This window comes from Amblyomma americanum, chromosome 9 (assembly GCF_052857255.1).
Source record: "Amblyomma americanum isolate KBUSLIRL-KWMA chromosome 9, ASM5285725v1, whole genome shotgun sequence".
In the NCBI taxonomy this organism is placed as follows: domain Eukaryota; kingdom Metazoa; phylum Arthropoda; class Arachnida; order Ixodida; family Ixodidae; genus Amblyomma; species Amblyomma americanum.
In genome coordinates this window covers 34,051,419-34,075,254 of record NC_135505.1, presented here as the reverse complement: position 1 = coordinate 34,075,254, position 23,836 = coordinate 34,051,419, and the positions used below count along the sequence as shown (strand labels likewise).

Below are 23,836 nucleotides of genomic sequence, written 5' to 3'. Positions count from 1 at the left end.
CACCGCATTGCCAAGCAACATTGCCAAGCATCGCATTATAACGGACCAAAACGTCCGACTTCTCCGTCAAAGCCCCTACCGTGTGTCGCCGCGTGAACGACAAGCCCTCCAGGACCAAGTGGAAGAAATGCTTCGCGACGACATCATCAAGCCTTCAAACAGCCCATGGGCGGCAGCGGTTGTTCTAGTGAGAAAGAAAGACGGCTCACCTCGATTTTGCGTGTATTGAACAACCTAACAAAAAAGGTCGTGAACTCCTTGCCCCGCATCGGCGACACACTGGACCGGCTCTGCAACGCCTAGTATTCCTCATCGATGGACCTCAAGAGCGGCTACTGGTAAACTGAGGTCGATGAAAGAGATCCCGAGAAGACCGCGTTCACCCCTCCGGATGGCCTGTTCGAGTTCAAGGTTATGCCATTTCGTCTGTATTCCGCACCAGCGACGCTTCAGCGAGTAATGGATACAATGATGGTAGGCCTTAAGTGGCAGGCTTCTCTGGTAGATTTTGATGACGTCGTTGTCTTCGCCTCGAACTGTGAATAGCACCGGAGAACGGTTCGAACAGTACTAGACGTAATCAAGTCGTCCGGCTTAATCTAGAAAGCAGACAAGTGCCACTATGCCAATTAAGAGCTGCTATTTCTAGGCCACATCGTTAGCGAGGAGGGATTACGCCCAGACCCGCAAAAAACCTCTGCTATCGCTCTGTTTCCAACGCCGGCCGATAAGAAAGCTGCGTGCAGATTCCTAGGACTGTGCTCGTAGTACTGACGATTTGTGAAAACATTTGGCACATCGCGGCTCCTTTGACCCAACTGGCGAAGGCAGACGTGCCGTTTAAATGGGAAGCGCCGCAAGCAGAAGCATTCAAAGAACTTCAGCGTCGTTTACAGTCCCCGCCGATCCTCGCGCATTATGATGAAAACGCCGAGACTGAAATTTATACCGACGCAAGTTGCGTGGACCTAGGCGCCGTCTTTGTTCAGAAAACTGACGGACTCGAGAAAGTAATCGCATACGCTAACCGTTCCCTGTCGAAGGGCGATGCTAACTATTCGACAACGCAGGACTGCCTTGCCATCATCTGGGCTACGTCGAAATTTCGCCACTACCTGTACGGACGACCGTTAAAAGGGTCATGACAGCCTATTTTCTTGCATACTCTGCTTATTTCATTTAATTCCCAACACGTCAAATTACAAACCCCTGAAGTTTAAGTTGGTTCTGTGCAGTATGTACTTTTTAACGATTTTCTTTGTTTGTTTTGCGAACTGCTTGCTGGTCTGGCAATCTCTGATCGCTGACGTCACATGGGCATACCCGTTCCGCGTCGTCTTCTGCGCATACATTCGTTTCGGCACCTAGGAACCAAGCCGCAGGCAAAACCTAATGCGACTCGAATGTTTCACTGCCCGCATAGATGAATAGTCGCCGCCGCCTAAATGAGTGTTTCAAGATAATACATCACATTGAATTTACTCTGCTTGCGCAAAGTTCCCCACAAATAAAACAAGTACGACAACCGTCAGCCCCGCGCTTGCATAGAGCACGAGGTGGGCTCTCCTTATCCTAAATATTATCTACCCTTGCTCATAAATTGTAGTTTCACTCGTTTACACACAACGACAACGCTGCAATAAGCGCCGAATGCTTCGCCTAGGACCAGCGCTTCCCGCTAATTGTATATGCTCCTTCCGATGTCCCCAACACTTTTATTTTAAATCGCTTTACCTAAACATACGTTCGGACATCAGTTGCATTAATGAAAAAAGCCAGATTTGTTTTCCACAGTCGACGCGGACGACTGCTGCCAGCTGCCTTCAGAGCATACTCTGCAGACCGCTTCACATCGGCACTTCTCCCTCACTGTACGCATGCTTTGCGATGTAGGCAGTCGTCGCTTTTAGGCCACTGTAGCCAAAACTACTCTCGACGGCTATTTGCACGCGCGAAGACTTGTGAACTCTTTCTCCGCAGTCGCTGAAATCGTACACACAAATCCCGCGGACTCGCTAGGCCTCGTCAGAAAAGGAGGCTGCGGTCCGCCGTCCACCGAAATTCAAGTTCAAACGTTCAGCACTGATTAATATTTAACTGTGGAGATATGAAATGCAGCCGCTCGTTTCTCTTTATTCGACGCGGATAAGGTACACACAAGACCAGTTTTTCAGGTCATCGCCTCACTTGGCGTGAAGCTTTCGGTCGGCCACACAAGCCGAGTCGATGGGGGCGAGCCACCAGCGGCAGCGTCGTGGTGTCCCTTGCCTTGATGTTCGGTTCTATGCGCAGGCACCGAATTAAAGCACATCTTCGCTGGTGCACGCACTTCGCGTATGTTGCCGTGTCTAGCATGACGTCCAATACGTTTTTAAATCTTTAAGTTTATAGACTCTCATACCAACTAGCCCTCCCGCCACACTCTTTTGGTTCCCACTAAGCTCGCGATTTACTACGACAGGCTGTCGTTGGTCGTGCTGGCATCGTCGCCGTTCTAGTGTGACAGACGAGTGCGTCAGTGACAGCACCTGCATACCGTTCAGCACACCGACCGTCGATCGCCCTCCCGTTGGCCTTGTGCGAAAGGACCCAGCCTATACCGAAGAAAAACTACGTTACTGTTATACTTTTTACGGCACCAGTCAGTCATATATGAGGAACGACTACTACTTCGATCGCCCGCGAAAGCACAGGGGACAAGAGGCCTCGCTGTGTTCAATCTGGCAACGATAGCAGACAACGATGCGCCGCGTGTGCCCTTGTGACGACACGAGAGCATTCAATATGGCGGTCGCTGCCGGTGGGAGGAGTTTAGCGGGCTCAATTTCGATCGCATATTTTGGAATATACCGAGCATCGAGGGTGCCCAAATTTTGGAAAGTGAACCATTGGCTCTTGTATTAACTACTGAAGTACCAAATTGCAATATGAGGAATGACGATGCCATGGCCCTTTAAAGGTGGTCAGCGATCAACACGCACTGAGCTGGCTTGCGAATTTGAAGGATTCCTTCGGCCGGCTCACTCGCTGGAGTCTGTGCCTCCAGGAATATGGCGTCACCGTCGTGTACAAGTCTAGGCTCAAGCACTCCGACACCGGCTGCCTGTCACGAGTTCCTGGAGATGCACCAGCGCCAGACAACGGTGAGGACGCCTTCCTGGGACCCATCAGCCCCAGCTCATTTTCACAGCAGCAACGCTCGGACTCCGACCTAACACGCATCATCGAGTACTTGGAAGGCAAGGTTTCTTCAACCCCTTCTCATTCAAGTGACAACTCTCTTCCTTCTTTGTACAGAATGATGTCCTCTCGAGCAAGAACTTCGCAGTGAGCTAAACAGCCTACCTCTTTGTTTTACCTGCTTGTCTCCGCGAAGAAGTTCTGCAGGCTTAACACGACGAGCCGACAGCTGGGCATCTCGGGTTTTCTCTCACCCTGTGCCACACTCAAGACAAGTGTTACTGGCCCTGACTGTCTACCGATGTCGCGCATTATGTGAAAACCTGCCGAGATTGTCAGAGACGAAAGGCCCTTCTCACCCGACCAGCAGGATTTATGAACGCCATTGAGTCCCCCTCAGCATCCGCCTCGCATGCGGGAGGTGCGGGGTTCGATCCCCGGTGCCGCCGGAACCCACCGACGATACAATGGGTACAGGCTTTCCCCTGGTCTGGTGCTCAGCCTACTTAGGGTGGAATGCTTGGGAAACGGGTTTTTGACCTCATATTGAGAAGTCGAAAATACCTTGTGCCATGGCGCTGTTTGGCCATAGATGCCCTTGCGCCATAAAAACCCATAATCATCATAGTCATCACGAATCCCCCTCAAGTCTCTTTCAGCAGATTGGCGTGGACTAACTTGGCCCTTTCCCAAAGTCAACGTCTGGAAATAAGTGGATCATCATAACGTCCGACTGCCTGACCCGCTACGCTGAGGCAAAAGCCCTACCGAACGCAACCGCAGCAGAAGTCGCCAAATTCTACGTGCATTCCATTCCTCTGCAACACAGCGCCCCCGATGTGATCATCACGGACAGAGGAACAGCATTCACTGCGGAACTAACGAAAGCCATCGTGCGTTACAGCCAAACCATCTACCTGATGACAACTGCATACCATCCGCAGACCAACGGACTGACCGAGCGCCTGAACAAAACCATCGCCGATATGCTCGCCATGTACGTTGATGCCGAACACAAGACCTGGGATGTCATCCTGCCTTACGTCGTCTTCGCCTAAAACACCGCAGTGCAGGAGACCACCCAGATGACGCCTTTTAGGCTCGTCCCTGGCAGGGAGGCCACGACCACGCTAGACGCCATGCTTCCCGACGTTATCGAAGAAGGTAACATCGACGTCGCCGCCTACCTTCAACGCCCAGAAGAAGCCCGAATGATTACACGATTAAGGATCAAAAACCAGAAGCGCGCGGACCGAAGCCAGCCGTTACAACTTACGACGACGCAACGCAGAATACAGACCAGGAGGCCGAGTCTGGGTTTGGACGCCCATTCGCCGGCGCGGATTGAGTGAAAAGTTTTTGCGCTGCTGTTTCGGCCCGTACAAGATGCTTCGTCGGCTATACGAACTGGACTATCGGTCGTCCCTGATGAAATGACTGCATCCTAGCGACGTTGCTTGCGATCAGAAGTTACCCATGTCGTCCGTCTAAAGCCCTATTATCTGCTCTCAACGACGTGTTTGAACACTGTGTTCATTTTTGCACAATCCGTTTTATTTGTTTCTAGGTACCTTATTTGTTTTAAAGCATCGGGCCGATGCTTCTTTGAGATGGGAGTAATGACGCGAATCTGTGTAGTGTTTGCTTGTTCATTGTTCAAAGCTGCAGGCACGCCGCTTTATCGCTCTGTTAGTGATGCCAGACGCGACCAGATTTTTCTCGATTGTTGGCACTCAAGTGAAGCGGATTTTAGGTTGTTCCAGAATGTTGTAGTAGCTTTCACGCCGATTGTCAAAATTTCGCTGCCAGCTTTAAATTCAGCACGGCCGAGAGCGGCGGCATTCTGTTCGACTACCGCCCAGCACACTTGTTGCTACGGCGCCGCCGAGTGATTCAGTTCATTGTTGTCTCAAGTCAGCCCAAATTAAGAGTTCTGCTTAGACTCCATTTTCGCTGTCGTTGTGCCCTCCGTTTGCAGTCACTACGGCGTGACAATATAAAAGCAAAAGAGAAGAAACTCCTATAAAAATGACCTATGCACAGTCTACAGACTTCTTATAGACTCTACACCCTTCCTGTAGACATATATTTTTGTCTATTCATAGTCTACAGACTTTCTAGAGACAAAAGTCTACTAAAAGTGTGTCGCCTTAAATATATAGATTGTCTATATACTCTATATAGGATTTGCAATGACTGTTCTCCATGGTTTGTCTATAGAAGTTATATAAGATTTATAGACAAAGGTCTATTGTCGGTCTATAGACTGTCTAAAGAAATCTTTTTACAAGGAAAGAGAAATCTGCGCATAACTCTGTTAAATGGAGCGTAGCATAATTCTTGAGCGAGCTTCAAATGTCGAATGCTGCAGCATCAACATTGTTAATACGAAGCGTTGAGTGAACAAATACACAGCATAGCCCCTGTGGGGGCTCAGTATCCACTGTGTTCGTCTATCGAGGACGAGAGCGCGGGCTCGATCTCGGCCGCCGCAGATGCGTTTCAATGGTGGAAATGGAAAACCGTTCCTGTTCCCGGACGACTTTCCGAAAGCCGTAACAGAGCCCATTAATAACGCAAGCCTGCACTTTCTACAAGTGCTCTTCTTTTAAAACGTAAGATTTATTGCCAAGTTTTTCTTAGCTACGAGGACAATTTTCTATCCCTCGCGTGAGTATTAGGGCATCAGATAAAGGCACCAGCCATCATTAATTTTCTGCGATAAGCACAAATGAGGAAGCCTTACCTCACGCATTACGAATGTGAATGCGGCCGATAAGCGCACACTGTGGAGATGCAAAAATAAAGTAAGGTTGAAGCCTGAGTCCTCACGAGGAACAAAGCAACCAACTCTGCTAGAAATTAGTTCGCCTGCATCAAAAAAATTAATGAATAAAAACCAGCCGGTTTTCTTTTTCCTAGTAATATATGTCCGCTAGTGGCATATTATGTGCAATTCAAGAACTTTTGATGTTGTGAAGCAGTTCATTAAATTGTCCTAAAATGCGGAAGCTGGATTCTTAATGCGCACTGAATATTTACGAAAATCAGAAAAAGAAGGAAGCACATGACGACATACATGTATTACGTTTGGAGAAATGGTTCATTCCGCAAATGACTAAAGGACACAGAGGAGACACAAATACGCGACGCAGTACACGGCGCTGCGTGTGTTTTATATGTGTGTGTTTGGGCGAATATTTCTTCAGACTTTATTGTCGTATAGTAACTAGCATAATGTTAACGCCAACTCCTCTACGCTGCTAAGTTGCATGCGAATAAACAAGGCTACGTCAGCATAGATTCTGTTTTTGACTTTTCACCTCCACCAGAGTTCCCGCATCGGAGTGAAGACGCATGTCCGCCAGAACAAACCTTTCGGCCAGGAGCGCTTCATGCTGTCCGTGGTGACGTCACAGCTGACAGTTCGCGACGTGCAGAGGAGCGACGAAGGGTTGTACACCTGCTCCTGCAGGGACCATGGCGGGAAGACGTACAATGACTCCGTTTTCGTATACGTCTACGGTGAGACACTTGCATTGATTTTCCAGTGCGCATTCTATATACGCGTATACTTGACTGCGGGATAAGCGGGGGTTGTTATATTTAAACTTGACCAGGGGCCCCGATGCATAATGTCCTTTTGGTTGGATTACCCGTTGCAAAATGTGGCACCACTTCGTCACCATTGCACCTGACAGCTTCGTAACTTCTTCCCTACCCTCCTCTAGAAGAGCGGCCAGAAGTCTGAGAGCTTTGTAGCGAAAGCTACGTTGGCCACGAACTCGCACTTTCGCCGTGCTCGCAGTGCCATCGTGGTCGCACCGTGCTACGTGACCAACCGCATGACAAACCACGTGACCAGCCACAGCGCCGCCTCTTTGCCATCTGGCTGACGTCAGAGGAGAAGCCGCGCACCGCGCCGTCGGCCAACTAGCTAGACAACTAGACTAACCTGGATTTGCTATCATATTTAACAAAGGCTAACCAAGCTAGGCATTAGCTTTCGCTGCGTATATTCTGGCATATCTGAGCTAAGCCCTAGCCTTTTCTTTGTTTTTCTCTTTAAGACGATCCTTCCAGTATTATTTTCTCATACACTACCATCTTCCCCAGATATGACTTCAGTAAGTATCAAGCCCAAATTATTTGCGGTTACTACCTTCTGTATTGCATTTTTCGCATTCTTTCCGTTTTTCGTTACTATTTCAGAAGCGTTGGATACGCAGAAAGTTAACAACGCCATGTCTTAGAATAGGCAGCTGTATAAACAACCTATAACAAGATCAGGGTGTGAAAGCCCAGACCCAGTTATCGAGAAATTTCGCTTCCTTCTCTTTCGGGGTTGCCAAAAACTGCGACGAAGAAAAGCGTCTCTTTGTTTGCTTGGACCGATTCCTATCTTTCCTACGACCCGAAACGCCGGCTTGCCTAATTGTAAATGCGAAGTACGCGCCGCTGTATTCGTATTTCGCTTTTTCCCCGCCAGAAATTCTTTATGCGAGTTTGTCGAATCTCGTGCCACTGTTAATTGAGGGGGAGGGAGCATAAATGGCCGTGATGGAAGACAGCGATCAGCCGTTCTGAAAACTCTACTACCCTTTTCGACATCTAGCGACAAAGAGGTGACGATAATACGCTGACGGACGGGATACTTTTTCTGTAGGTGAGGCCGCGAGAGAGATAAAGAGAAACTAAACTTTTGACAATTGGGTGATCTCTGTTAAGCCTTAGTGGTGCCGCACGATCACATTACGAGAACACAGCACGACGGCCACGTTACTGCATCTTTGCATGCCGCCGCAACCGCTATATCATACCGCCCGCAGCAGCACTGTCTCTACGTACTAGACGCAAACCTATTTGTGCTGCCGCCCAGCAATTCAAATATTAATTACACACGACTGAGGTTTCACCCAGCCAACTGAAATTAGTAATGGTGACAGAACTGTATCTTGCAATATAACGTTAGGTTGTAATGCCGGCCACAGTTACATGCGATTTCAGTAAATTAGTGAAGCTTGATTCTGTGCTTGTTGGTTAGACATTTATATGAAAACGATTAGCGCTATAAAATACGAACACAAAGCGAGACAACGACGACACGACACAGAAGAGCACTGTTAACACCTGGTTTTATTTTTTGCTCCAGAGTACATATTTCAAGCCTTGTCACATCGCATCATGCCCATAACCACAGGACATCAAAATTTTTCACATCAAAAGTTATGCGGTATCACTCACTAATCTTCAGTTTGTGGCACGGCAAGCGAAAAGGAATGAAAAAATACCAGTAATGGACACGATAAATCAGTGAAAAGGATAAGGAAGAAAAAACAGACAGCAGGAATAAAAACGCGCTCAGTGCTTCTTTAAACGCATCTCTAGAAATGCCCGCTCCGCAGAGTGTAACGTTATCGAAGCATCGCTTACACACTGTTCTCGGTTTTTTTTTTCATTTATGTGGAAGGCCTCCAGCAAAACTCTGGATTTTCAACTTGAACTTCTGCCCAGAACCTCAGCTTCCTCAAATATGTGCACACATTTTCAATCTGTAACATGCCAAACTAAAATCGCAAGCTTATCTTGCACCCCCAAGTTGCTCCCTTAAGTTGAGGCAACGCCCCGCTTGCCTGATATAGCTCCTTCCACAGGAAAGGGGATCATATACACCGCTCCTAACGCACATCCGACGTAGGCTACTTCATGTTGCGTTTTGCAACCGCGCTCATGATCCCCGCAGATGCGGGAGCACAGCTTCGCCACCTTATTTGGCGCCGAGAACACAAGTGGCACGTTGTGTCTGCTGGCCGCTTTGTTGAGGTTGTGCGGAACCTTATGTACACAAGGCATCACCTCAGGCATCGTCTTCGCGCGTTCCATAGTAATTTTTTGTCGGGGACCAAACTTCTTTAGGAGGGTTTCAGCAATAGCCATTGAGATCTAGCAAGGGTAGCCTGCAGCCTGTTCGACTGTTGAGAGTGTTTTTCTTGTCTTCGTTTCCGTTTCTTATTGGCCCCTTTCCTTTAAATTATAAATACGGCTTCGTTTTGTTTTGTTCGACAGTTTTGTTCTCTTGTTCGAACCTGCCCGTGATAGCGTTCCCTTTGGGAAAGTCGGGGACGCGCTACCAAATCGCGACAATGTGCGCCGCGGCAGGGATTTCCTCCGTCGCTGCCGGCTGACAACGGCCGATAGCAGCCGTCTCGGCCGCCGCCAGCACAGGAACTGTTGCGAGGCCGCAGGAGGAGAGAAAGAAAGCGAGGCGGCTTGCGACTCATGCGACGGCAACAGCTTGGGAAGCCCGTTGGTCGCTGGCTCGCTCTCCGCTGCAAGGTCGCCGTTGGCACAGCTGGCGCCCACTCGCCTTGATTAGGACCACGTGGCGAACTGACCTCGAACAAGATAACTGCGAGGGCCACAGAACGTTGGGGAGGGTGATGCGGGCGCATCTTCATCTCGCATTGCGTGAAAAGCTGGCGGCTGACTCTCCAGTGTGCTTGCGTGTATACAGTCAGGCCGCAGTGAAACGCAAACACGCATATTCCGTACTTTTCTGCTTTGCAGCAAGGCATTACTTTACAACCATTTCATGAATAGGCACTTCGGTTGAACCATTGCATGAATAAGGCGAGTTGTATGCTGCACCTGAAAGTGTGCAGGAAACAATTTTGTTTTGCTCGCAGGCGCAGTTTGCGTTTCATTGTGGCCTGACTATACGTACTGAACTCGTGCACACACTTGGTACGAATGTACTTTACTTTTGCTGAATTAGCTTTACTTTTTGGGGGGGAGGGGGGAAGGGGTGCTGCTTGGAGCACATGCAAGCGGTATGCTTGTCCTATTCTCGAAACCGTTGTTTGCATTTATTTTTTGTTATACATTCACGATGTGCTGACCGTTTTCGCACGTTGTGTTTAGGTCTGTGGAAGACCGCATATGCGAGAATTGAGCAAGTGTTTGTGTTGTCACTGGTAACAAAGGGCAATAACAACGCAACCACCGAAATGTGTGTTATATCGACTTGCTGCAGATAAAGGGAAAAATGATATGAATTCGTATGGTGTGCACGGAGCGATGTTCAGGTCGACTGCGGATATCAGACTCTAATGAGAAATGAAAGTCATTAGTGGATTGCGGGAGACATTATTGTTGGCTGCTCGCTGCTCGGAATAATATTTCGGTCAGCAAGCGGATCAGGAACTTAATTTTATCCCTATAGCAATCCGGACAGAGCTGCGGTGTTTCCTTTGGTGACGTTGTTAATCCCTGCAAAAACACACAAAAAGGCAATCGAGCACGGAAAACAGGAAACGGCAGCCTAATGCAAGCTGCTGTCAAAAACATTTGATGGCGGTGGGCACGCCAAGAGGAGAGAACACACCAGCAATCCTCTTCTGAAAAACATTTGAAAGCATTCGGTGTAAAGGTACAGATTGGGCTGGGTTGCTCGGAAAGCATGCTTTTTCTGTCGAGAAGACCATATCTCTGATAAAAAGTAGGAGGAGCGTTTAGAGGGCTTTATACGAGTCATTCATTCCAAATGTACACTCGTGAAAATGCAGATGCTTTTACTACGTAGTCGAAAGAATTCCTAATCTCTTCCCTGTGGTGTCTTTCCAATACTTTTTGGCACTAGTTTTTTTCCCCTGGTTTTTGCTGGTTAAAGTACTTTTGATATGCTCACTTCATAAAGTTTCAACCCTTTTTTCACCTTTTGTGGTTTTTCCTTCTGGTTCAAGCATGTGTTGGCCGCCCCTCGATGACTGTGGATTAGGTTGTAATCTTTGGCCCCCTGACTGCCACGTGGTGTTTTGGCCTATATTGTGCTGGGTGTTCCTCGACAATAAAGAGTTGTTAGTCAGCGCTCGTCCTGTCGTGAGTTTTTTTTCTTCTCGTGTCCCTGTCTGTTTCCGCGCTGGTCTTTTCAAATCATGTCACACCAACTCGCCCAAACGGCAATTTTGAGTATGTGCAGCTTCGCAAAAACCGAACATAACATAAAAAACGTAACGTAACATAGCATACCGTAACGTAGCGTAACATAATGTAACGTAACGTTGCATAACGTAGGATAGCATAACACAACGGAAACCAACAAACACAACATAACATCATATAACATAACATCGGGAGGCTATACATCGCATCAAATGCAGGACTAAAAGAGGTGACGGCACAGGGCGGTGTCGTCGTAACATAACATACCATAACAACCATTTCCCTGCTTGTGGCTATAGCTGCTTTGCCGGCATGCTTCCTAGAGTAAGCAAGACGCGGAAGAAAAAAGCTGCTCATCCGCTCCTAATTACAGCGCACCTCATAACCGAAGCCATCGCTGCAACCGAACTACGCAACACGCGGCCAGAAGGGCACAGCTTCCTCTCCGTCCCTGCCTCGTTCGCGCAGTTATTTCCTCGCATCTGACTAACCAGCCCGGCAAGTTCTACAGGAAGGCCGTGTCGCCGCTGATGCGTGTCACAATCTTTCCACGCCACCTGTCAGAAATTTGAGAAGCATAATTGGCGCCGGCACTATACGGACGCCCTCATTCACGCAAGCGGCTATCGCACTGACGACGCTCGAGAGAGAAAGTGCGACAGCGGACTGCGCAGGCCAGCAGCCTCGCATAGTCGGTGCGTCGATGGCGAGAAGCTGGAGGAGCGTCAGCGTCGTCGAAAATGCGAACAACCGTGCAATACAAGAAATATGGCCGAAGGAACTAATCCGGTAGAGGACTTGCTAAGTATAGCAAAGCCGGCCAAAAAATGGCCGCATTCAAGTTTTTACACTCGGTTTGAAGTGTTTTCTTCATTTTTTTTCACTTCCTGGCTAATTTTCACCCTCCAGTGCAGTTTAAAATCCCTCAATCCGCATTTATATGAATAAGACAGAAGTCGATTCCAGACCCTCTTTTGAGGGAAAGTGTCGGTTTTCAGAAGAAAGGCTTTACTCGTCCTCTACTCTCTTCCTATTTCGCTCGGGCAGAGTCCTTTTCATTTATTTACGTCAAAAGACGTTCAGTTAAAGTTCAGTACTTCAAGTAGCGACGAAAGATGGGGAGGCGGGTTGGACGGGGCAATGAATACGTCGTCTCACGTCCTTGAATACGAAGGTAATGTTCTGAAAATAAATTGCTTTGCCCTCGAATGACACTTGTAGACGGGAAAGCGACGCCGCTCGATCATGAAGCGGGCTCGAGCAATCTCGGCTCCACGGTGAGTCTTTACTGCCAATCACCGGAACTGTGCATCGCAAGTGCTTCCTTAATATATATGGCCAGGCCAGCCGTATGGACGCCCAAACGATCGTGCAGCTATTGCTCAGTCTGGAGGGAGGCTGGAAGATGGAGGGGGGCGTGCTGGGTGCAGCGAATGACCCGGACGCGTCCGGCGCCTACGCCATCGTGCAAACTTCATCGCCTTTAGAAACGCTACTGCTGGGGTCCGTGCCTCATGCAGAGATTAAGAGGCGTGCACTGACCCGTCTTCGTCGGATGGGTGCATAATTCTGGTTACCATGCGGCGGCCGACCTGTTTCGCTCAGCCGAGAAAGGCGTACTCGTGGGTGAGCTAGTGCCAGAGTGTGGCTGCTGTCACAAACGTGGGCACGAGCAGGACGCTCACTGAAAGAAAACACAGATGGTACTGCAACGAACGTGAACTGTTCCTAGTGGCTGTAAGACAGAATGCGAAGCCAACAAAATCATGAAAAAATAATATAGGCAATGAGGTAGCGTTGGAGTATACCGCAAATTCTGGCATACTGTTCAATGGCTATGCAAGTACAAAGGTTACCACTTTGGGCCCTCCGGACCTTTTAATGTGCCAGGTGCGGAGTACCCGTTACCAGGTGCGGGAAATGTGATATTTTTTTTGGAGCCAAAATTGAGCCCTGATTACTTGACCTCGGGAGTGGCTGTATGCCGGATATTAGGGCAGGCAGAGAAGGTATTACGTTTTCATTGAAAATTAAAGCAGCTGTCTTCAGTGAAAACACTCGTTCGATAATATTTATTCTCAACTCTAGGGATAAAGTTTTTGAAAACTGCAGATGCGCGTTCTTATTGAAATATGATGCTAGTCTAGCGCAACGCGTTATCGCTAGAGAACAAAACAAAGAATGTGCCGCCAAGGTGGAGCCCCGAACTTCCTGGAAGGTGCAGGGCGCACCGTTTCGCCTACTCAGCTTACTGTGTGGAATCCATGGAATCGCCATCGAGGCACTTCTTGCGACCTTGGCAAGGCAGTTCAGAGTCCCCCTCCCCACTTCCTGCGGCCTTGGGCAGCGTCCGTAGGGTGCGATGCGCTGTCATTGTTCTAACCTCTCTTGCACGGCCGGTCAGCAGGGGCGAGACGGTGAGACGCCTGCAGTGAGTGCGGGCAGCTAAAAGCCACCTGCACGTGGTGGCGGCCAGCGCATAGCGACGAGTCGGCGCCGGAGTCTGTCATTTGTTCTAACCTCTCTTGCACGGCCGGTCAGCAGGGGCGAGACGGTGAGACGCCTGCAGTGAGTGCGGGCAGCTAAAAGCCACCTGCACGTGTTGGCGGCCAGCGCATAGCGACGAGAGTCGGCGCCGGAGTCTGTCATTTGTTCTAACCTCTCTTGCACGGCCGGTCAGCAGGGGCGAGACGGTGAGACGCCTGCAGTGAGTGCGGGCAGCTAAAAGCCACCTGCACGTGTTGGCGGCCAGCGCATAGCGACGAGAGTCGGCGCCGGAGTCTGTCATTTGTTCTAACCTCTCTTGCACGGCCGGTCAGCAGGGGCGAGACGGTGAGACGCCTGCAGTGAGTGCGGGCAGCTAAAAGCCACCTGCACGTGGTGGCGGCCAGCGCATAGCGACGAGTCGGCGCCGGAGTCTGTCATGTGTTCTAACCTCTCTTGCACGGCCGGTCAGCAGGGGCGAGAGGGTGAGAAGCCTGCAGTGAGTGCGGGCAGCTAAAAGCCACCTGCACGTGGTGGCGGCCAGCGCATAGCGACGAGTCGGCGCCGGAGTCTGTCATGTGTTCTAACCTCTCTTGCACGGCCGGTCAGCAGGGGCGAGACGGTGAGACGCCTGCAGTGAGTGCGGGCAGCTAAAAGCCACCTGCACGTGGTGGCGGCAAGCGCATAGCGACGAGTCGGCGCCGGAGTCTGTCATGTGTTCTAACCTCTCTTGCACGGCCGGTCAGCAGGGGCGAGACGGTGAGAAGCCTGCAGTGAGTGCGGGCAGCTAAAAGCCACCTGCACGTGATGGCGGCCAGCGCATAGCGACGAGAGTCGGCGCCGGAGTCTGTCATTTGTTCTAACCTCTCTTGCACGGCCGGTCAGCAGGGGCGAGACGGTGAGACGCCTGCAGTGAGTGCGGGCAGCTAAAAGCCACCTGCACGTGGTGGCGGCCAGCGCATAGCGACGAGTCGGCGCCGGAGTCTGTCATGTGTTCTAACCTCTCTTGCACGGCCGGTCAGCAGGGGCGAGACGGTGAGAAGCCTGCAGTGAGTGCGGGCAGCTAAAAGCCACCTGCACGTGGTGGCGGCCAGCGCATAGCGACGAGTCGGCGCCGGAGTCTGTCATGTGTTCTAACCTCTCTTGCACGGCCGGTCAGCAGGGGCGAGACGGTGAGACGCCTGCAGTGAGTGCGGGCAGCTAAAAGCCACCTGCACGTGGTGGCGGCCAGCGCATAGCGACGAGTCGGCGCCGGAGTCTGTCATGTGTTCTAACCTCTCTTGCACGGCCGGTCAGCAGGGGCGAGACGGTGAGAAGCCTGCAGTGAGTGCGGGCAGCTAAAAGCCACCTGCACGTGGTGGCGGCCAGCGCATAGCGACGAGTCGGCGCCGGAGTCTGTCATGTGTTCTAACCTCTCTTGCACGGCCGGTCAGCAGGGGCGAGACGGTGAGAAGCCTGCAGTGAGTGCGGGCAGCTAAAAGCCACCTGCACGTGGTGGCGGCCAGCGCATAGCGACGAGTCGGCGCCGGAGTTTGTCATTTGTTCTAACCTCTCTTGCACGGCCGGTCAGCAGGGGCGAGACGGTGAGACGCCTGCAGTGAGTGCGGGCAGCTAAAAGCCACCTGCACGTGTTGGCGGCCAGCACATAGCGACGAGTCGGCGCCGGAGTCTGTCATTTGTTCTAACCTCTCTTGCACGGCCGGTCAGCAGGGGCGAGACGGTGAGACGCCTGCAGTGAGTGCGGGCAGCTAAAAGCCACCTGCACGAGGTGGCGGCCAGCGCATAGCGACGAGTCGGCGCCGGAGTCTGTCATGTGTTCTAACCTCTCTTGCACGGCCGGTCAGCAGGGGCGAGACGGTGAGAAGCCTGCAGTGAGTGCGGGCAGCTAAAAGCCACCTGCACGTGGTGGCGGCCAGCGCATAGCGACGAGTCGGCGCCGGAGTCTGTCATGTGTTCTAACCTCTCTTGCACGGCCGGTCAGCAGGGGCGAGACGGTGAGACGCCTGCAGTGAGTGCGGGCAGCTAAAAGCCACCTGCACGTGGTGGCGGCCAGCGCATAGCGACGAGTCGGTGCCGGAGTCTGTCATTTGTTCTAACCTCTCTTGCACGGCCGGTCAGCAGGGGCGAGACGGTCAGACGCCTGCAGTGAGTGCGGGCAGCTAAAAGCCACCTGCACGTGGTGGCGGCCAGCGCATAGCGACGAGTCGGCGCCGGAGTCTGTCATTTGTTCTAACCTCTCTTGCACGGCCGGTCAGCAGGGGTGAGACGGTGAGACGCCTGCAGTGAGTGCGGGCAGCTAAAAGCCACCTGCACGTGTTGGCGGCCAGCGCATAGCGACGAGTCGGCGCCGGAGTCTGTCATTTGTTCTAACCTCTCTTGCACGGCCGGTCAGCAGGGGCGAGAGGGTGAGAAGCCTGCAGTGAGTGCGGGCAGCTAAAAGCCACCTGCACGTGGTGGCGGCCAGCGCATAGCGACGAGTCGGCGCCGGAGTCTGTCATGTGTTCTAACCTCTCTTGCACGGCCGGTCAGCAGGGGCGAGACGGTGAGACGCCTGCAGTGAGTGCGGGCAGCTAAAAGCCACCTGCACGTGGTGGCGGCAAGCGCATAGCGACGAGTCGGCGCCGGAGTCTGTCATGTGTTCTAACCTCTCTTGCACGGCCGGTCAGCAGGGGCGAGACGGTGAGAAGCCTGCAGTGAGTGCGGGCAGCTAAAAGCCACCTGCACGTGATGGCGGCCAGCGCATAGCGACGAGAGTCGGCGCCGGAGTCTGTCATTTGTTCTAACCTCTCTTGCACGGCCGGTCAGCAGGGGCGAGACGGAGAGACGCCTGCAGTGAGTGCGGGCAGCTAAAAGCCACCTGCACGTGGTGGCGGCCAGCGCATAGCGACGAGTCGGCGCCGGAGTCTGTCATGTGTTCTAACCTCTCTTGCACGGCCGGTCAGCAGGGGCGAGACGGTGAGAAGCCTGCAGTGAGTGCGGGCAGCTAAAGCCACCTGCACGTGGTGGCGGCCAGCGCATAGCGACGAGTCGGCGCCGGAGTCTGTCATGTGTTCTAACCTCTCTTGCACGGCCGGTCAGCAGGGGCGAGACGGTGAGACGCCTGCAGTGAGTGCGGGCAGCTAAAAGCCACCTGCACGTGGTGGCGGCCAGCGCATAGCGACGAGTCGGCGCCGGAGTCTGTCATGTGTTCTAACCTCTCTTGCACGGCCGGTCAGCAGGGGCGAGACGGTGAGAAGCCTGCAGTGAGTGCGGGCAGCTAAAAGCCACCTGCACGTGGTGGCGGCCAGCGCATAGCGACGAGTCGGCGCCGGAGTCTGTCATGTGTTCTAACCTCTCTTGCACGGCCGGTCAGCAGGGGCGAGACGGTGAGAAGCCTGCAGTGAGTGCGGGCAGCTAAAAGCCACCTGCACGTGGTGGCGGCCAGCGCATAGCGACGAGTCGGCGCCGGAGTCTGTCATTTGTTCTAACCTCTCTTGCACGGCCGGTCAGCAGGGGCGAGACGGTGAGACGCCTGCAGTGAGTGCGGGCAGCTAAAAGCCACCTGCACGTGTTGGCGGCCAGCACATAGCGACGAGTCGGCGCCGGAGTCTGTCATTTGTTCTAACCTCTCTTGCACGGCCGGTCAGCAGGGGCGAGACGGTGAGACGCCTGCAGTGAGTGCGGGCAGCTAAAAGCCACCTGCACGAGGTGGCGGCCAGCGCATAGCGACGAGTCGGCGCCGGAGTCTGTCATGTGTTCTAACCTCTCTTGCACGGCCGGTCAGCAGGGGCGAGACGGTGAGAAGCCTGCAGTGAGTGCGGGCAGCTAAAAGCCACCTGCACGTGGTGGCGGCCAGCGCATAGCGACGAGTCGGCGCCGGAGTCTGTCATGTGTTCTAACCTCTCTTGCACGGCCGGTCAGCAGGGGCGAGACGGTGAGACGCCTGCAGTGAGTGCGGGCAGCTAAAAGCCACCTGCACGTGGTGGCGGCCAGCGCATAGCGACGAGTCGGTGCCGGAGTCTGTCATTTGTTCTAACCTCTCTTGCACGGCCGGTCAGCAGGGGCGAGACGGTCAGACGCCTGCAGTGAGTGCGGGCAGCTAAAAGCCACCTGCACGTGGTGGCGGCCAGCGCATAGCGACGAGTCGGCGCCGGAGTCTGTCATTTGTTCTAACCTCTCTTGCACGGCCGGTCAGCAGGGGTGAGACGGTGAGACGCCTGCAGTGAGTGCGGGCAGCTAAAAGCCACCTGCACGTGTTGGCGGCCAGCGCATAGCGACGAGTCGGCGCCGGAGTCTGTCATTTGTTCTAACCTCTCTTGCACGGCCGGTCAGCAGGGGCGAGACGGTGAGACGCCTGCAGTGAGTGCGGGCAGCTAAAAGCCACCTGCACGAGGTGGCGGCCAGCGCATAGCGACGAGTCGGCGCCGGAGTCTGTCATGTGTTCTAACCTCTCTTGCACGGCCGGTCAGCAGGGGCGAGACGGTGAGACGCCTGCAGTGAGTGCGGGCAGGTAAAAGCCACCTGTACGTGGTGGCGGCCAGCGCATAGCGACGAGTCGGCGCCGGAGTCTGTCATTTGTTCTAACCTCTCTTGCACGGCCGGTCAGCAGGGGCGAGACGGTGAGACGCCTGCAGTGAGTGCGGGCAGGTAAAAGCCACCTGTACGTGGTGGCGGCCAGCGCATAGGGACGAGTCGGCGCCGGAGTCTGTCATGTGTTCTAACCTCTCTTGCACGGCCGGTCAGCAGGGGCGAGACGGTGAGAAGCCTGCAGTGAGTGCGGGCAGCTAAAAGCCACCTGCACGTGGTGGCGGCCAGCGCATAGCGACGAGTCGTCGCCGGTGTCTGTCATTTGTTCTAACCTCTCTTGCACGGCCGGTCAGCAGGGGCGAGACGGTGAGAAGCCTGCAGTGAGTGCGGGCAGGTAAAAGCCACCTGTACGTGGTGGCGGCCAGCGCATAGCGACGAGTCGGCGCCGGAGTCTGTCATTTGTTCTAACCTCTCTTGCACGACCGGTCAGCAGGGGCGAGACGGTGAGACGCCTGCAGTGAGTGCGGGCAGCTAAATGTCATCTGCACGTGGTGGCGGCCAGCGCATAGCGATAAGTCGGCGCCGGAGTCTGTCATTTGTTCTAACCTCTCTTGCACGGCCGGTCAGCAGGGGCGAGACGGTGAGACGCCTGCAGTTAGTACGGGCAGCTAAAAGCCACCTGCACGTGGTGGCGGCCAGCGCATAGCGACGAGTCGGCGCCGGAGTCTGTCATTTGTTCTAACCTCTCTTGCACGGCCAGTCAGCAGGGGCGAAACGGTGATACGCCTGCAGTGAGTGCGGGCAGCTAAAAGCCACCTGCACGTGGTGGCGGCCAGCGCATAGCGACGAGTCGGCGCCGGAGTCAGTCATTTGTTCCAACCTCTCTTTCACGGCCGGTCAGCAGGGGCGAGACGGTGAGAAGCCTGCAGTGAGTGCGGGCAGCTAAAAGCCACCTGCACGTGGTGGCGGCCAGCGCATAGCGACGAGTCGGCGCCGTAGTCGAAAGAGATTAGGGCGGGTTTCGCGACGTTCAGTAAAACCCTCCCCCTCGACTTCCCGCAGAGGCGGCAGCTCCCGGCGAAAGGGAAAAACGAGCCACTGGCACCGTGTTCTTCTAACTTAACAGCAATGATATCGGCACCACGCTAATTCAGCATAGTGATAACAAACAATACTGAACACGACGAAAGCGAAAAGATTGAACACGACAAAACAGGCCACCCGTAGTTTTCCACATACCGGCCTAACATCTACACGTACAGCGCTTCCAAAAGTATATATTGCGTTATAAACGATTTCTGTGCTATCCTCGACCATCTGAAAGATTTATATCGGTTCTTTGATCTGTCTGCGTGTTGCAGGTCCGACATCGGGAGTGTCTCGGTACCTGCCACCAAAGTTGGACATCAATGCGTCCTACGTCGACATTGCTCCCAACAGCTCCCTGCGCATTACGTGCTACGGGAGGCACCCTGTGGCCTGGGCGCTGCCGCCCCTCGGGGTAAGTCGTCGAAATCTCCACCTCGCCATGTTCGTTGCTCATTGTCGTGGCCTGTCGAATATTGCGAGGGCCAAGTGCGGAAATTGCGATAGCGAAGCGTTCAGAATGAGCTCGATACAGGACTGAGCCCATACACATCGCAAAGATCGATAACCCTTGCTGGCTTTTTAGTGAAGAACACGATAGCGTCTATTGTTCTCACGCACAGCTTTGTGTTAATAATTCTGTGCCGACGTGCAATTTTCTCGTGATCTCTCGCCTTCTTTTCTGGTCCTGTTTTTTCCTGTCTTTTTTTTGGTCTCCCCCAACCCTCATTTTTTTTTCCAGGCGTGGCAGAAGTTTCTTGCCCAATATTAGACCAGCCTGCGCAGCTAACAATGGATGCCCAGAATGCTTTCAGGCTCACGAGGAAACAAAACCTGAGTATCTAAGCGGGGTTCATGTGTCCGTCGCGTTACCTCCCATTTTCATAACTGCCACTAATAATGGCCGGCGAGCCCTCTTTCATGCCTCACACTCTTATATTTGTCTGCATCTTTGTATCTTGTATACGCAGTGGCCTAGCGAACAGGGCATTTTTGTTTTATCATGTAAGAGATTTAGAGCGATTCTCCTGCTGGGTACTTCCACTGCCATGTCAGGCTGGGTGCGATTGTTCCATCACCGGATGCGGCGATTATTTCATTAGACTGCTGCACTGAATTTACGTTTATTTATTTGTGTGAATATACCTCCTAGATACAAATTCTGACAGCAGTCGCTTGTTTGTGAGGAGAGAATTTTTTCGGCGAAAACATACAGTAATTTCTCATCTGGAAAGAGTATACAAAGCAGTTGTAACGGTTGGCGCTGTATTGTTAGATTAATTTTTTTCTAAGTCGCGCGTGTTCGGCACTCGAACACTTTTTTCAGCGCATTTAGAGGCAGTTGACTTCGTGATAAGCCGGGCATGTGCTTGGCTTTTATGGGGCTATTATTTTTTCTTTCATTTTCGTCATCTTGTGGCTCATTACAGACCGTGGGTTGGTTTTTCGAGGATCTCTGCTAGCCTGGTGTCGTAGTTTGGGTCAAGGGTTCAGCTCGAGAGGGCAAAAAAAAAAGAGAAACCAATCAACTTGTGGTTGCGAAACAAGGACCTGCATGTGCGTTATATGTGTGTTCAAGTCAACCTTTTCGAATTTTACTTGGCACCAAAACTATACTTCGTTTAGGCCATACAGAACAATATGTAATTATTCGTGAACGCATTAATGACCTTTCGCTTACTATCAGAGATATCATTTGTGAGACCAAGTCCAGTATATTATACTGGGTGGACTGCGTTCTACTGCATCCAGTTTCTTTCATAAATGTAGTCAGACAGAAGCTGGAACAATACTTCTCTCCAGATACTTTTTCTTTCCTGTTATACATTTGTTGCTGCGGTCTCAAACTCTGTTCAATTCATGCTTTCTTCAATTCTAGGATGTCTCTCTGCGTTCGTCTGTCAGCGAAGAAAGGGTGGATGGCCTGCTCCCGTTCAGGAGCGTCTTTGAGATTAATACTACTGATATCATGGACCAGGGCCGCTATACATGCTACTACAACGGAACCACCGATCGCACAAACACTGGCAACGCCACGTCAATTTATGTCTTTGTCAATGGTAGGTCCCATTATCTGCATGAGCGTACCGGCACTTGATTGCGGAGACTTCCACGTGGGACATGTACACGCCTAATTCAACCGTTATAAATGACACAGTAGGGCTTCACCGTTAAAAATGTAAAGAAAAAGCGCAAGGAGAAGAAATGCTTGCTCTATAGTAATTATCTGAAGGAGCAAAAAGGCTTATAAACTGTTCCATTCTACGTCAGTATCATTTGACCACTGAATTTTCATGAGTGTTCCTTTATTAAAAACCTAAGACAGTTCAGTTATGTGTGTTTGTGAGTGTTTGTGCGTGTGCGTTTGTGCGTGCGGTGTGTGTGTGCGTACATGCGTGCGTGGTGTTTGTGTTGCATATTTCCAGCCTCTTTTTCGCTTTGTTCCCATGACCGTAGCTTGCGACTCCAGACTGAATACAATTCAATCACCACCGTGCCTTTCTCGTCGCTGGCACAGACGACTACTCTCTGCTCCAGCCGCAGAAGCAGGACCAGGTCGTATCCGTGACGATGCGCCACGGCGAGCTGTCGGTGGTGCCCTGCCTGCCCACCCACTCCGGCGCCAAGGTGCAGCTCTGGAAGGGCCTGAGCCAGGGCGAGATGGAGGAGTTGTCGCTGGCACCCCACTACGTCGAGTTCGATCCCACGCGCGGCTTCGTCATCTACTATCCGCACAGCTACTTCTCCGGAAACTTCGTGTGTAACGGATCGGTGCCTGGCCGCGTCTACAACGACTCCTCCATGGCGGTGGCCTTCGTCTACATGCGTGAGTGTGCGCCCTGTTCTGCTAGACTGCAGGAGTTGTCTGCTCCTATACTCGCGGACAGCTTTTTATGGCTATGCTGTGGAAGCTACGAGCGCGCGCCGCCAGCTGAAACACCTATCTCTCTCCTTTGTGTGAACGTGATAAGAGCTGGCTTGTGAAAGCCTTGCGTCTCGCCCTGCTAGGTTGGAGTGCATAGCCACAAAAAGCTGTCCGCGAGTATAGGTGCTTTTAACCGTGTACAAGTGGAACTAAATACTGTAGACAGCGATAGCGTGAGGTGATGACAGGGTGTAATAGCGTAGGCTACACCGTCTGTGCGTATGTCAGGAAGCATGTGTGTTATCTTCAAGCCAACAAAAACACGAACGTCCCTGACAGGCACCAAGAGGGGTACCCGGCACTCCTCAATTTTACAGCGATAGCTGTTAGGCGCCAGTCCCTGGCTTTCTCGTCGGCGTAAAGCGCACCCATTGGTTGCGCCGTTCAACCTCGGTCGCATTAGACTACTGGTGGCTCTGTTTGGAACAGCCGCCCGCCAAGGCAGTGGTGCATCACTTGACCACCACAATAGTGGTCACGTGACTAAGAGCCTAAACAGCTATTGCTCAATCTCGCGTTACGTAGTCGTAGCCGTATTGTAAGGATTAAAGCGAAAGCTTAACTGGCCGCAGGTTGAGCAGTTTTGCGTGATTCCTCGCTTAACTGGCCGCAGGTTGAGCAGTTTTGCGTGATTCCTGGGGAGCCGTGCTGCGCATGCTCGAGGAGCAGTGACGACACACGGCGCATTTCTCTCTCTCGCTCCCTAGTCACAACTGCGCATGCGCCACTAGTAGCACCGAGCCACAGGTGTTCAGCCGCTGCGCAGTTCCGCGCCTTTTCTCAAAATGCAACTTTCAATTTTCAGTTTTCAGTTTCTTCTTTCCCTCCCTTCTTTTTCCTTCCTTTACGGCGCGGTTCGGGTGTCCACCGAGGTATGTGAGACGGTTACTGTGCTTTGCGCGCTCGCCGTGCCATCTGGCATGACGTCACACCACGCGGCACACCGGCAACGCAGTTTGGTATGACGTCACACCGGGTTCCACGTCATTGCGCTCACCTCCGCTCGCTTCGCCTGTTGCGTCGCATGCGCGATAACATGCCGGCGTATTGAAAAAAAGAGCTCGCGTGCGCCGCAACCACAGTTTTGTCGTCTTTGATGCGACAACACAGCTAGACAACCAGACTAACCTGGACTAGCAATCAGCGCTCGGCTACTGATCCGCAGTACCCGAGTTCGAAATCGACCGCGGCGGCTGCGTTTCGATGGAGGCGAAACACTTAGGCGCCCGTGTGCTGTCCGATGTCAGTGCACGTTAAACATCCCAAGATGGCGCGAAATTATAGCGGAGCCCTCCACTACGGCAGCACTTTCTTCCTTGCTTCTTTCACTTCCTTCTTTATCCCTTCCATTACGGGGCTGTTCAGGTGTCCGCCGAGTTGTGAAACAGACACTGTGCCATTTCCTTTCTCCAAAGAGCAATTTACATTTTTTATTTTGTCGGACTTCATAAAACGCGTGAGGTTCAAGCAGTTTAGAGATCTTGGTCTAAAAAGCGTTCATAAAGAAGTGACAATCTGTTTCATTTATGCTATAGTTTTTTTTATGCAGACGCAAACAAAGCGATAAATAATTAGATTGCGAAAGTTTCTATGCAGTTTCAGATGAGATGGCTCTGCTCGTGGAAAAAAGTTGGTTTTTCAAGAAATTAATTGGCGTAGCAATTTCTCATATCTCGGCGGACACCCGAACGGAGCCGTAAGCGAAGGGAGGGA

The 23,836-nt window shown here is 52.3% G+C and overlaps 1 protein-coding gene across 1 annotated transcript in view; it reads left to right on the top strand.

The window, feature by feature from the left end:
• LOC144104923 (vascular endothelial growth factor receptor 1-like) overlaps positions 1-23,836 on the top strand; it is a 146,706-nt gene that overhangs the window by 87,295 nt on the left and 35,575 nt on the right. The window contains 1 exon segment of the mRNA XM_077638153.1: positions 6,513-6,705. Within this exon segment, the coding sequence (XP_077494279.1) occupies positions 6,513-6,705 (193 nt within the window).